Source organism: Pseudochaenichthys georgianus, chromosome 9, assembly GCF_902827115.2.
Source record: "Pseudochaenichthys georgianus chromosome 9, fPseGeo1.2, whole genome shotgun sequence".
In the NCBI taxonomy this organism is placed as follows: Eukaryota; Metazoa; Chordata; class Actinopteri; order Perciformes; family Channichthyidae; genus Pseudochaenichthys; species Pseudochaenichthys georgianus.
In genome coordinates this window covers 31327718-31341119 of record NC_047511.1, presented here as the reverse complement: position 1 = coordinate 31341119, position 13402 = coordinate 31327718, and the positions used below count along the sequence as shown (strand labels likewise).

At 41.7% G+C, this 13402-nt stretch overlaps 1 protein-coding gene across 1 annotated transcript in view; it reads left to right on the top strand.

Moving 5' to 3' along the window:
- The window catches only part of LOC117452227 (rapamycin-insensitive companion of mTOR-like), a 42870-nt gene that overhangs the window by 11927 nt on the left and 17541 nt on the right, over positions 1–13402 (top strand). Inside the window, exons 7-29 of the mRNA XM_034090729.1 lie at positions 1471–1597; positions 2252–2421; positions 3298–3365; positions 3820–3887; positions 3992–4074; positions 4639–4726; positions 5290–5380; positions 5502–5568; positions 5658–5738; positions 5918–6018; positions 6220–6385; positions 6943–7044; positions 7132–7178; positions 7262–7397; positions 7509–7708; positions 7805–7931; positions 11185–11349; positions 11846–11922; positions 12037–12115; positions 12241–12350; positions 12442–12529; positions 12658–12750; positions 12868–12974. Of these exons, the coding sequence (XP_033946620.1) occupies positions 1471–1597; positions 2252–2421; positions 3298–3365; positions 3820–3887; positions 3992–4074; positions 4639–4726; positions 5290–5380; positions 5502–5568; positions 5658–5738; positions 5918–6018; positions 6220–6385; positions 6943–7044; positions 7132–7178; positions 7262–7397; positions 7509–7708; positions 7805–7931; positions 11185–11349; positions 11846–11922; positions 12037–12115; positions 12241–12350; positions 12442–12529; positions 12658–12750; positions 12868–12974 (2441 nt within the window). The remainder of the gene's footprint in view (positions 1–1470; positions 1598–2251; positions 2422–3297; positions 3366–3819; positions 3888–3991; positions 4075–4638; positions 4727–5289; positions 5381–5501; positions 5569–5657; positions 5739–5917; positions 6019–6219; positions 6386–6942; positions 7045–7131; positions 7179–7261; positions 7398–7508; positions 7709–7804; positions 7932–11184; positions 11350–11845; positions 11923–12036; positions 12116–12240; positions 12351–12441; positions 12530–12657; positions 12751–12867; positions 12975–13402) is intronic.

Sequence of the window (13402 nt, the reverse complement as noted above, 5' to 3'; positions counted from 1 at the left end):
CAACACTGTTGTGTAACTTCAGTTAAATAATTGTATGTGTGTAGATCAGAAAGAGGTGAGATAAAGGATCTGCAGTATTTTATGAAGTATTATGGCGCGTTTCCACTGCAGGCCTAGCTCGGCCTCGCTCGGTTTGGTTAGGCCTTATTAGGCCCGGCTCACTTTAATGCTGCGCTTCCATTACAGTTTAGGAACTGGGGTAGTTACGATAGTAACGCAGTGTAGGCGGAGCCGTGACGTTATCTTCAATGAGCGCCCCAAAAAACAATACAGCCGTTAGCTCTTAGCCCTCAGAGCTCACAGCTCCTCATATCTGTTCAGAAACTAGACAAAAGTTAAACAAGTACAAACCACAGACTGTCTGTGTCATGGTGAATACAGTCGCTGGTTTATTTATGTCTGTATAGGCCGTTGTTGTGAGTGTGGACGGTCGGAGCATATATAACGTTAGCTTAGCCCAGCTCCATTTAGAAAGCACGCATTTAAAAGGGTTTTCCGCCTGCCGTCTGTCTGCAGACTTGTCAAAGCATTAATTAATGGTTTTACTAACCGGTATCAGTATGCTGTTACTTCGGCATCATTTTGAAACGTGTATTACAATTAAATCACGGTCAAATATGTTCATCTTGTTGTAGTTGTAGCCCCCTTGCCAGCGATTCTCTCTCTAGTTTAGCATACTCAGCCCGACTCAGCCTGGTTGTTCCTGGCCCTAGAACCACGATTTAGTCGGGCCAGAAAAAAGGTTAAAAAGTAGCCCCGGGCCAAAACTAGGCCAAGTGGAAACGCAACCAAAAACGGGCCCCGCACGGCTCGGCACGCTTAAAGCGAGCTACCCGCTGCAGTGGAAACGCGCCATAATTATTAATGTATTTAGCTGGTAGTAGGCTGTCAGTAATGGCTACGCCTCTCTATTTGGACTGGTAGATCTCGGCACACTGGCAACTTTAAAAGTAGCTGTTGGTTCAAAAAAGGTTGGGCACCCCCCCTGAAATAGAGCCTCCTAGTAATTTCTGTTATCACTTCTTGGAATGTAAATTCAGAGAAATGTGACCCTCAGATTTAGGGCTGTTTTCAACTAAAGAAAGAACATTCTTAGTATTTTATTTAATTCATCAATACTCATATCTTTCTTCCGCCTGACCAATTTTAAAACAGCGTTCCTCCAAATACAATTTTGAAAAAGCACCACTTTATACCTTATGTTTATCAGAGATGGGCTCAAGTCGTTCAGCTTGAAGAAATCCATGAAAAAATGAATAATCGTCTAAAGAAATCCTAGCCAATTAAGACCAAAAACACCAATTATACGCTCTTTGGTCGCAATTACATTACAATTAGGTAATCTTTTTTCATTTTCAAATATGTATTTTCTTTTGTGAGACCTGGAAAGAAATGTTAGTTATTTTTCTGCCTGTGTTTGTCTGGGAATGTTTTAAGACCGACGTTTTCCTTCTCTCTATCCCACTCCAGATTATCACTGTCAATGCAATGCTGTTCCCCTCCTCTGTTGCAAACTCTTTAATTGCCGTGGGCACTGATGGACTTCAGGAACGAGACCGCATGGTCCGCGCCGCCATCGCCATCGTATGTGAGCTAGGTGAGTACCTGGCTTTTAGAGATGGAGATTCACAATGCAGATGTTCAGAATCATTAATTTTGCAAAAACCAGCGGCTTTGTGAGGAGCTCTTGAGGGATTGCACAAATAGTGAACAAAACTAGTAAATTGACATTTAAATGCTATATCAAGATCCCAATGCTGTGCGTCTTTATTGTTTTGAAATGTCTTTTCATTCAACCTGGTATTTTTTCACAGTTGCAGATTAGTCCACAGTAATATAATTAGCATTATACTATAGGAAGCATTATATTCCTGTGGGGGCGGCGTAGGATTGGATTGTCAACCAATGTCATGTTGACATTTCCAATAACTCAAGAGTCCAAAAGTAACTTTTTATTTGCAAAAGAAATATGTAATCCTTTCCAAAGTTCACAACATGTTTTTATAATTCAATATTTGTTGGTGTTGTGGTAAACCTTTCAAAACTAGATTTATTAGAGAAAGAGTATTAAATAAAATATAAGTCATTTAGTCTTACATTAGATCAATCATCCTATTCAAATTGTGGATTTAAAAATAATGTCTTTAATTTGAACCTTCATTCGAAAAGCTCAATAGAAGCTTCAAAGGTAAAAACATTCGCTACAGCAATGTGAAACGGCTCTAATATTTCTTTGCTGCTGAACACTTAGCTCTGAAGAACCCGGAGGTGGTGGCTAAACGTGGCGGCCTCAGCACCATCCTGAAGAGTGTGATCGACTGTCAGCTGAGCCGCATCAACGAAGCACTCATCACCACCATCCTCCATCTACTCAACCACCCACGCACCCGGCAGTATGTGCGCGTCGATGTCGAACTGGAGGTACACACACACACACACACACACACACTCACTCACTCACTCACTCACTCACTCACTCACTCACTCACTCACTCACTCACTCACTCACTCACTCACTCACTCACTCACTCACTCACTCACTCACTCACTCACTCACTCACTCACACACGCACACTGACACAGATATGAATTCAGGAGAGGCTGCCTTTTAGAAATGAGCCAGTGTGTAGTCATTCAGTCAGGATTAGCAGCCGCAGGTTGCCCATCTCTTTCCCATGGAGCTTACAGTAATCAGTTACAGCAGATCTCTAAAGCCTCATTGTCCGTAAACAGACACTTGGGACAAAAACATCTCAGCACACCGTCAAAACATCCACATGATGTCATATGAGATCTGAAGCAGGTTTATTATTACTGAAAGATGTTTCGTGGGAATATTTAAAGGTATAATATGATAAGATAAGATAGTACTTTATTGATCCCAATTTGGGGGCATTTTGTGTTGCAGCAGCATAAAAAGACATGGCATTGTACAATAAAAATGAAAAGACAAGAAATAAACAAGAAAGTAGAACATATACATGTTGAATTTACAAATGAACAATAACAAGATATAATATATAAGATATATATATATATATATATATAAGGTATTATATATACATAAGTATGTGACAGAGGGAATATTAAACTGAATATATAAATGTAAAATGTACAGTGTGATTATGGAACATTTCCACATTAAAATGTAGCTATACCTAGGTTTTTAAATGTGTTGTCTTTTAATTGAGCTCCTCCTATTGCTTGTTGTGTGTTTAATTGACACTTCATTTTCAATGAGATCTGAATTCGGTTGTATTTTGTTCTCATCCCTCTTGTGTTTGTTTGGTCCTCCAGCAAATCCTCGCACCTTTTACAGATTTTCACTACCGTCACAACGCAGACACGGCTGAAGGGCAACTCAAGTGAGTGTGTGGGTGTGTAGGGGGGGGGGTATGAAGGGTGTCATTGTTGCAGTAGGAACAAAATAAATAGTGTTCTGACATTTCCCTGTGTTTACCATTCGCTATGCTCCCATATTGGTATTGAACACCATGCATTTGAGAGTTTGTATTTTGTTTTTGCGATATGGCTCATGTTATCAGGGCTGCTCGACTCCAGCAGGACTTGATAGAGGCTTTGAAGCAGTTACACTAATGCTTTAAGTCACTCTGAATAATGTGTTTTTATATAAAAAGAAATCTCTTTATGATTCTCCGTGACTTCTATTTAGCATTTTGTTCTGCTTTTGTGTTGTAGTTTCTCCTCTCTGATATGCTTTGTGTGCTCTGTTTGAGGCGCGGTACACAGATCATTATGATGCTGTTTGTATGGAACATGGTGTCCTGGTTTTCATTTGTGTTTCTTTCATGCTCTCAGGGAGGACAGAGAGGCCCGTTTCTTGTCGAGTAGGATGGCTATCGTGGCAGCCTTTCGCTCCTGGTCTGGTAAGGACTTGGATGTGGTTATAAATAAAGTTATTTAAGTGTAAAAATAAATAGACTCATTTGATTTATATTACTTTTGATTAACTGTCTTTTTCTTTATTCAGGAATTATCAACCTATGCAAGGCTGGGAATTCTGGGATCCAATCTCTAATTGGCTTACTTTGCATACCAAATATGGAAGTTAGGGTGAGTATTGAAATAGTTGTATTCAGAAAAAGGAAGTTTGTGGATGCAAAACATATGATCAACTTCGTTATTTAAATTAGCAGTGAATATATAATTGATAGCAAACTTTACTGTTAATATTTTAGTCACACCAGTCTTCATTTGACAGCACAAAGGGCTATTGTAGGAGGAAAAGGCACTAGATATTATTCCCAGAATAATGCTAGTGACCTACTCTTCTTGCTGTTGCTCTTGGTTTAGTGCGCTGATCTGCAAATGAGTGGGTCTGCAATTCTATCCTACCCCCCCCCCCCCCCCCCCCCCTAGTAATAACAATGACAGAAGATAATAAAGACAGTATTGTAACTGGTTCATAAATAGTTTTGTACATGAGTATCAGAGCAGAGAGTGAGATGGCCGCTCTGGCACTGACGGATCAAATCACCACCCTGTTACCAGAGAGTAAATAGGGAGAGTAACTGGAGTATTGTACACTGAGATAATAGTGGTGTTTTTTTGAGTGCCTACAAATGTAGTTTGTACTGTATCAAATGTGTGTCTGCTGTAATGTGATTTCCCCTGCAGAAAGGCTTGTTGGAGGTGTTATATGAGATATTCAGGCTCCCTGTGCCCATTATAACTCAAGACTTCATGGAAGCTCTTCTAAGTGTTGGTGAGAGAAACATCTTTATATCTTCAGAGCACATATTGATACCTTCTCCCAGTTTCTTGGTACCTTGCGATTAGGGAGATGTTCTACATACAGAAATGATCATGTCATCGCCATTTTTGCTCTGTGGTATGGACATAAAGCAAACTCCGAAGTCAGTCTTGGGGAGGAAAGAAATACCTGAAATGGCTTTATGTAGCTAGGTTACAAAAAAGTGACTATTAGATTACAATTACAGTAAAAATACATTAGATTACTGACATTTTAATAAGATTGGGAAAAATGTCATGATGACAATTTGCAGTCACATTACAACACCTCACAACACAGGTCTCAGTCAATGGCTTCTACTGAAAGTGCAAGTCACAGAAAGGTTCATATAAATAAAGGGAGACTTTGGTTAGGTTACTCACTACTTTTTTATGAAGTAATTGTCTTACATGTAAAGCATCCATCTCAACTCTTTCCAAAGTCTCCTACTTAAATGGTTTGGTGCTCTTTCAACCCAAGACAATATTTGAGTCCCACAATGAGTGTAAACTAATCTCTGTTCTGCTCTTCCTCAGACCCCGCCCGGTTTCAGGACACCTGGAGACTGTCCGATGGGTTTATAGCTGCTGAGGCCAAAGTCATACTACCCCATCGGGCCCGCTCTAGGTGAGAGATGATATGAGAGAACAGAGATGGAATATGTTGAACCAAATTTGACCCAAAAGGCTGTCAGTTCAGTGTATGCATGACATGAGCATGAATATCGTTTTCTGTTTTTCATCATTAGACCTGATCTGATGGACAACTACCTGGCATTTGTTCTTTCTGCCTTCATCTCCAGTGGGCTGTTAGAGGTGAGCTGATACTGTGTTTTTCATTATTTTGCACCGAAGACGGATTTATGCTATTTTTGATACAATGATGCTCTCTCCTGTCACTGTAGGGACTTGTGGAAGTTGTGACCAGCAGCGATGACCAGCTTGCTGTGAGAGCCACCATCCTCTTGGGAGAACTTCTACACATGGTAATATTAAAATGACGAAATACAATCTCTGAAAATATACTTTGACTCCCTGAAATGCTGTGTCAGTGCTAAATAAACATTGCTTTAGTCAGATTTTTTTATTTTAGAAAGTGGCCTACAAATGTTGTGATCGTGAAACCTAATGCATACTCTCTCTTTTCCTGGCTCTCTGTTTTTAGGCAAACACCATCCTTCCCCATTCCCACAGTCACCACCTGCACTGCCTCCCCACCCTCATCAACATGGCGGCCTCCTTTGACATTGCACAGGAAAAACGACTGTGAGTATACTTTGATAGGCATGTCAGGCATTTCCTTTAAAAAAAAAAAAAAAAATCTAAAAAGCTAAACTCTCTTGTAGAGTAACTCACATTATGTTACATTAAGTACATAAGGGAACTATGAACGTGTTCTATTATTAATGTATGTGAAATATTGTAAACCACATTTAAAAGAGATGTATGTTTCTTGTTATGTTGTAGTCGGGCAAGTGCAGCAGTCAACAATCTCAAGCGTTTCCATGAAAAGAAGAAGAAAGGTCTGAAACCACACAGTCTTTACCTGGATCACATCATCCGCAAGTCTGTGTCTTCTCATAACCGCAGAGAGACGCACTCGCGTGTCCACAGAGACATCTACGCTATAAAGGTAAATATCAACATGCTTTCTACCTACTGTGCCTCAGCAACATATTTATTTAAGAACTACATCTACTTGGAAAATATGCTCATTTCCATTATACCCCACTCAATTAATATCAAACTTTCTTCTTTGTAACGGACTTAGACTCGGAGCCTTTAGATCTTGTTGTTGTTTTTTTTTTTGTCCTGTCTCAGTCCTTTTTTTTGTTTTGTTAAAAAAAATGTCTTTGTGCGTTCAATACAAGACTGGTGTGTGTTTAGCTTAGCTTAGCACAAAGGCTTTAAAAGGGGAAACGCACAGGAAAACAACCTTGTAACTGGAAAAACACTTACAGTAAATGCTGGCTTCATTCATCGTTTCCTAATGTATCTCTGTAAAAAGCATTGATTGAATGAATTGCAGGTCTTAAAACATAAACTTCTTGATGCTAATGATATTTTGTTTATTGATTTGATTTGAGTCTGTAATTTAACATCTAAACGAGCTCTCAGGGCACATTGAAAAAAACAACAAAATTACTTTTACATTTTCTAATATTTCTTTTTCTCTGTGTTTGTGCTCAGGACACAGAAGAAGCACTGATGTTGAACCTGAGAGACAGTCACATTCTGAACCACAAGCAGAACCTGGAGTGGAACTGGTTGCTGATCGCCACCATCCTGAAGGTCAGGCTGCTCTCATGAAGCCCCACTGACCTTTATGCCAGGTCTACTTCATGTCTGATGTTTTAATGTTGTTGTTTTCTCCCTCAGTGGCCACATGTAAACCTCAGGAATAACAAAGATGAACAAATGCACAGGTAAGACTGCTTCGTATCATCAAAACCCAGGGCAGCATTTGAAACGGTTAATTGTATTGACATCCTTTTTCTCTGTGATGCAGGTTTGTGCGGAGGCTGCTGTACTTTTATAAGCCCAGTAGTAAATTGTACGCAGGGCTGGCGTTGGATCACCCAAAAGCCAGACAACTCACTGTGGTTGGCTGTCAGTTTATCGAGTTCCTCATGGAATCGGATGAGGTCAGAGAAGTGTGCATTTACACAACAAAAACTCACGTTGCTTTTTTACCTTTTTATCATTATCTTACCTGCCTTGCGTTTCGGTCTTTTCTCTTCTCTCCCCGTCAACAGGACGGCCAGGGGTACCTGGAGGACCTGGTGAAGGACATGGTGTCATGGCTGTCCTCGTCCTCAGGGCTGAAGCCCGAGCGCTGTCTGCAGAGTAACGGCCTGCTCACCACACTCAGCCAACACTACTTCCTCTTCCTGGGGACACTCTCTGCTCACCCACAGGGAGTCAAACTGCTGGAGAAATGTGGCCTGTTTCAGTGGTGAGTGCATGGACCTAGAATGGAAGACTTACAGAGATGTCCTATTGATACATTGAAACATTTTACCAAACATCTTCTTTTTTCTTTTTTTTGCAGCCTGCTGAATCTGTGCTCTGTGAAGAACCAGGATGCTGTGCTGAAACTGGCTATATCCACACTGGACTACAGCAGGGACGGTCTGGCCAGAGTGATCCTCTCCAAGACCCTTACTGCTGCTACTGATGTAAGACAGCCTCCAGAAAACAGGGCGTGACGTACACGTAAAAACCTGCATATGGCACTGTTAGGAAAAGCAGCACAAGTTCTGAAGTTGGCATCTACCCAAGATTGAAAGCAACATTAGACATCTCATTGAAAAGTCATAATAGAGGTACTCCCAGTGGCGTAACAAGGTTGTGATTGGCCCCGGTGCAAATATTTTTTTTGCACCCCCCAACTCAGCGCTGCTTGCTTCTTTTTTTTCTCTCTCTCTCTCTCCACTTTCAAAATCTATTTAAAACTCATAACAAACAAACAAAATTCCCAAAGTTGTCTTGAAATTAACTTAATAAATAAACTAAACGAAAAATATAGCCTACTTATGCAAACAACATTGAATCTGGACTTGAAATGATTCTGATTAGGCCTATTCGGTATTATTCCTGGAGCACGCGCTCTATCTCTCACTCTCTCACTCTCACTCACAAACACAGGCTTCAAATCAAGTCGTCATTATTACAACAAATACACACTTGCAACTGATAACACTGGCAATTATTTTATATTTATTAGACTATTCAAAAAAAATCATGCTTCAACTGAGAAAGTTTCCACTGTTGGGCTGTCCAAGAATCTCCCTATGTCCTCTAAAAGCCAAGTTACAAGTGGCCAGAGTGATTGTAACGTTGACAATAAGCTCAAGTACCTGTCTCCAGTAATTAGCAGCATTCCTTGCATTCCTCTCCATGTTTGCATCGATTCTCCCGTTTTTCTTCCGCTGTTCATATATGACACACGCTCCGACATGGACCTGAGATTGTGCATGTGAGTCAATCTTCGCAGACAAATGTTGCCAGTCACGAACTCCTTTGACCCACGCATTACTGTAGAACGGTGCACCTCGGTCTGCGAACAGCCAGCACGGCTCACAATAGGCACAGTCCAGGGTGGGGGAGTAACACAGATACCTGCTCTGGTAGTGGTGGTGTAATACATCTCGGAGAAACACCTGTTTCCTTGATGTGTCTCTCTGTTGAATGGGCCGGTAGGCCTACATGGGCCAGTTGCTATAATATAGCCTTTGATCTTGGCGTCGGGGCTCTCAATAGCGCCATAGTCCCCTATCGGTTGGGGAAGGGGCCCTTGCAGGAACTGTAGGACCACCGCCGGGATCAGCCAAATTCATCCTCTCCTCCTGGCTCATGGCTGGAGAAGAAGGTCGCACAGCCACAGATACAGCTTCACTTGTGGAGCTAGACGATGGTGAGGCAGGTGAGCTATCGTTAGCCTCCGGCTGCCGCTGCACGCCAACATTATCAACGTTGGCGTTCGATTTCGAGGACGATGTATGACAAAAAAAACTGTCTAATTTTGTCAGTTTAGCCTTTACATCTCCTTGTTCTCTCTTGTCCTTTCTCTTTTGAGCGCCGCTCTTGTGTTTTGGTTTGGTGTACATTATAAATGCTAGCTATTCAATTTGTTATAATTCTGCCGATCTTTCTGCTGCTATAGCTGTGCAGTACATATAACTTTTGATGTTGATTTAACGGTTCGCTCGTCACGCAAGGTATCACATGACATGAAAGGGAGCAAGGTCATTGGACAGACAAATTACAAATTAATTTAGGTTGCTAGGTTACTTTGAAGACTGCGTGAACCAGTCAAAAAAAATATCATTGGGGCCCCAAAAAAAATAAAAATAAATAATAATAATTATATACATTTTATGCACCGGCGATAGTTACGCGACTGGGTACTCCGATTGTCTGCAAATTCCAATTGTATTTGTTTCTTTTATAAGAACATTAACTGGCACCAAAGGTATTCAAAATAATGTACACATGTTTAAAGTTGGTCCTCTATTTTGGTGTTACAAATTGCAAGCTTTATTTGATTTTTGATTTGATATACTTTATTAATCCCATGGGGAAATTGTTTCTCTGCATTTGACCCATCCTAGTGTTAGGAGCAGTGGGCAGCCATTTTGAACAGCGCCCGGGGAGCAGTGTAGGGAACGGTGCCTTGCTCAGGGACACCTCGGTAGCACTTGGTCTTGCCGGGACTTGAACTGGTGACCTTCCAGTTGCCAAGCCAAGTCCCTATCGACTTCGCCACCACCGCCCCCTTTATGTTTTCTTACCTCACACTGAAGAACTTCGGCACCGACAGTATGATGCCGTTTGTGTCTGGCTGAGAAGTTACTGTCTTTGTCCGTGTGTGGTTCAAGTGTTTAAATATGACCCGTAACAAACGGATACATAAGACTGGGTTTCCTCCGCTGGCCCATTGGTGCATCTCTAATAGATACAAAGTACCGTAATTTTCGGACTATAACGCGCACCTGAATATAAGCCGCAGCAGCTAAATTGAATGATGTGTACATATATAAGCCGCACTGGACTATAAGCCGCAGGTGTTTTAATGTTTAATTACCATATGTAAGGGTTCGTGCACAGAGGGGATTGTCGGGAAAGAGATGGCTGTTTGAGGAAGCTCTCAAAACCAACGAACTCCTCTTCGTCACTGTCGGAATCTAACAGCCTCTGAAGGGCCTCAGCTGTGGCGGCGTCCTCCTCTTCATCACGCAGCAGTCCAGCCTTTCGGAACCCGTTGGTGATCGTGGATGTTTTTGACACTCCTCCACGCTGTCAGGATCCACTCGCAAACTTGAGCGAAAGTTGCTTTTCGCATGCGACCAGTTTTGGTGAATGATTTATCGCCGCTAGTCATCCACGCCTCCCACTGAACGCGTAGTGCCACTTTGAACGCACGATTGACACTGATGTCGAGTGGCTGCAGATGCTTCGTTTGTTTTCCATAATGAGGGTTTGTGCATGAAAACTTCAGTTGCACAAACTGTCTCGTAATGTCTGTCTGTCTGTCTTGCTCTCGTTCTGTCTCTCGTACCGCTCTCGGTTCCACTTTTACTTTTGGGCGCTACCTGTCTCACTCTTTTCCGGCCTCCAGCTTTTCCTGCTGGAGCCCGCCGCTTAAAGGTGGGGGGCGCGGACCGGCCATAGAGCCCATAGAGTTAAAGGTGGTGGACTGTAACCTGTAAAATCCATAGATTTAGGAGGTCCCCTAGTGGCCGTTAGCTGTAAAAATCCATAGATTAGCCGCACCGTTATATAAGCCGCAGGGTCGAAAAATGGGGGAAAAGGCGCGACTTATAGTCCGAAAATTACGGTAATACACTTGCCATGCTTTGCCATAGGTTCTGATAGTAATATCCTCATTTCCACTCTTTCTCCAACAATTCTTCCTTCCTTGTTGAGCAGGTGTGCAGGTTGTATGCCACCAAACACCTCCGTGTGCTGCTACGTGCGAGCGTGGAGTTCTTCAGCAGCTGGGGCATGGAGCTGCTGGTCACACAGCTCCACGACCACAGCAAGGCTGTGTCCTTGGAGGCTCTGGACATCCTGGACGAGGCCTGCGAGGACAAGGTGACTGCTGTCAAACACATGCGTCCCACAGAAGACCGGCAGAGAAGTAGAACAAAGGATCTGTTTGTCAGATTAGGATGCATTCTTCCCTCACTATTACAGTGAACAATAACGACCACATACTTAAACATGATACATTAAAATTCACCTAGAAGAAAACATACATGCTTTTTGTTCTATTTAGAAATGGTATGCAATTAGTAATGATCCTTATTGACTATTTAAAATATTTTTCCCTGACGAAAAAAAGAAACTAATATGTGTACTTGTTGTTCTTAAGTCAATAGCAAAGGAAATAAAACAGTTTAGATCATGCTAAGAACATGGATCACCTTCAGGATTTCATAAATAACAAAATAATAATGAATAATTCCTGGATATATGTTATTCTTGATATGTTGAAATGCAATTAGATTGAGTTGATGGTGTTTTTCGGACAGTAGCATTTGATTCTCCTCTTTACTGTTGTCTGACTGTCTGTTGTGCTGCTTCTCAGGCCAACCTCCACGCTCTGATCCAGCTGAAACCAGCTCTGTCCCACCTGGGAGACAAGGGCCTCCTGCTGCTCCTCAGGTCATTACAACAGCACTGCTTGCCACACATGGATGATAGGATTTGGGTCAGTCTTTGATGTAGTCCAGCAGCCTTCTGAAACACACTGAACATTTTGTTTTTCTGCTGTTTTAGGTTCCTGTCCATTCCTAAAGGTTTCTCCTACCTCAATGAGAGGGGGTACGTCAGCAAACAGCTGGACAAATGGCAGAAGGTATGATCACGATATTGGCCTTGAAATGTGCAAACCACGTTTAAATTGCATTGGCTACTATAATATATGAAGACCACGCACTAACAGAGGTTTGCTATTTGAAATAAATGCGTCTTTGTTTGTAGGAATACAACCTAAAGTACGTGGACCTAATAGAGGAGCAGCTCAACGAAGCACTTACAACCTACCGCAAACCTGTAGATGGAGACAACTACGTCAGACGCAGCAACCAAAGGTGAGAAGCTGGAGTTTATTATCACCTGACAATGCAAAGGATACCCTTTCGTGCTTAACTTATTTTTAAACTTCTCTGTTTGTGTCTCCAGGTTACAAAGACCAAATGTCTATCTTCCTGTGCACTTGTATGGTCAGCTGGTCCACGATAAGACAGGCTGCCATCTATTGGAGGCTCAGGTATTTCTCACTTGTTCCACCGCACACTATGTTCTTTTTAGAAGTGCTTCATTTATACATTGATTTCTCTGGGGATTATGCAGATTTAGCCGCCTTTCTTCTTAACGTCTATTTTCGTTTTTCTCCAGAGTGTGGTTCCTGACCTCAGCTACACTGTTCGCTCCCCGATGCTGGACACCTGGGAGGGCATCAAACAGCTGAAGGCCGCTCTCTGGGCTCTGGTCAGTGTCACTTCATGTCAACTCAGTTACTGTGTTGCTATAATAATAATAATAATAATAATGAAAAGGCTAGTTACAAAGACATGGCGGTAATGGTGTGTGCTGTTTTCCATACAGGGAAACATTGGCTCTTCAAACTGGGGTCTGAATCTCCTGCAGGAGGAGAACGTCATTCCTGACATCCTCTCGTTGGCTCAGAACTGTGATGTACTGTCAGTACGAGGGTAAGCGTTTACAGTGTAGCATGTATGGGCCTCACACGGGGCACAGTTATAAAGAAAGAAAGAAATGTTCTCTTTGAATTTAAACACGTAATAGACTTTGGTGGTGTTAAGAGCTCAGAATATAATTCAAAAACAGTGATGAGTAAATGCAAAAAAATGAAATGAGATTTCTTATGACATTACAGATCAGCAAGCCACCAGTCATTAAACACTATAAAAGTGTTCCAAGTAGGACTGATCCATATGCAATATAATTCATGTGTAAATGATATTTTTTTTTAGAATTGATATCTTTTATTTGAAATAAAATATTAAAAGGACCATGGTGAGTGGATATTTTTCGTTAAAAGTCTGTAGAATATGATTTGTATGCTGGGGCATTTTTACTGTCCCACAATAATGAATCTGGCCTTAAATAATTAGTGTGC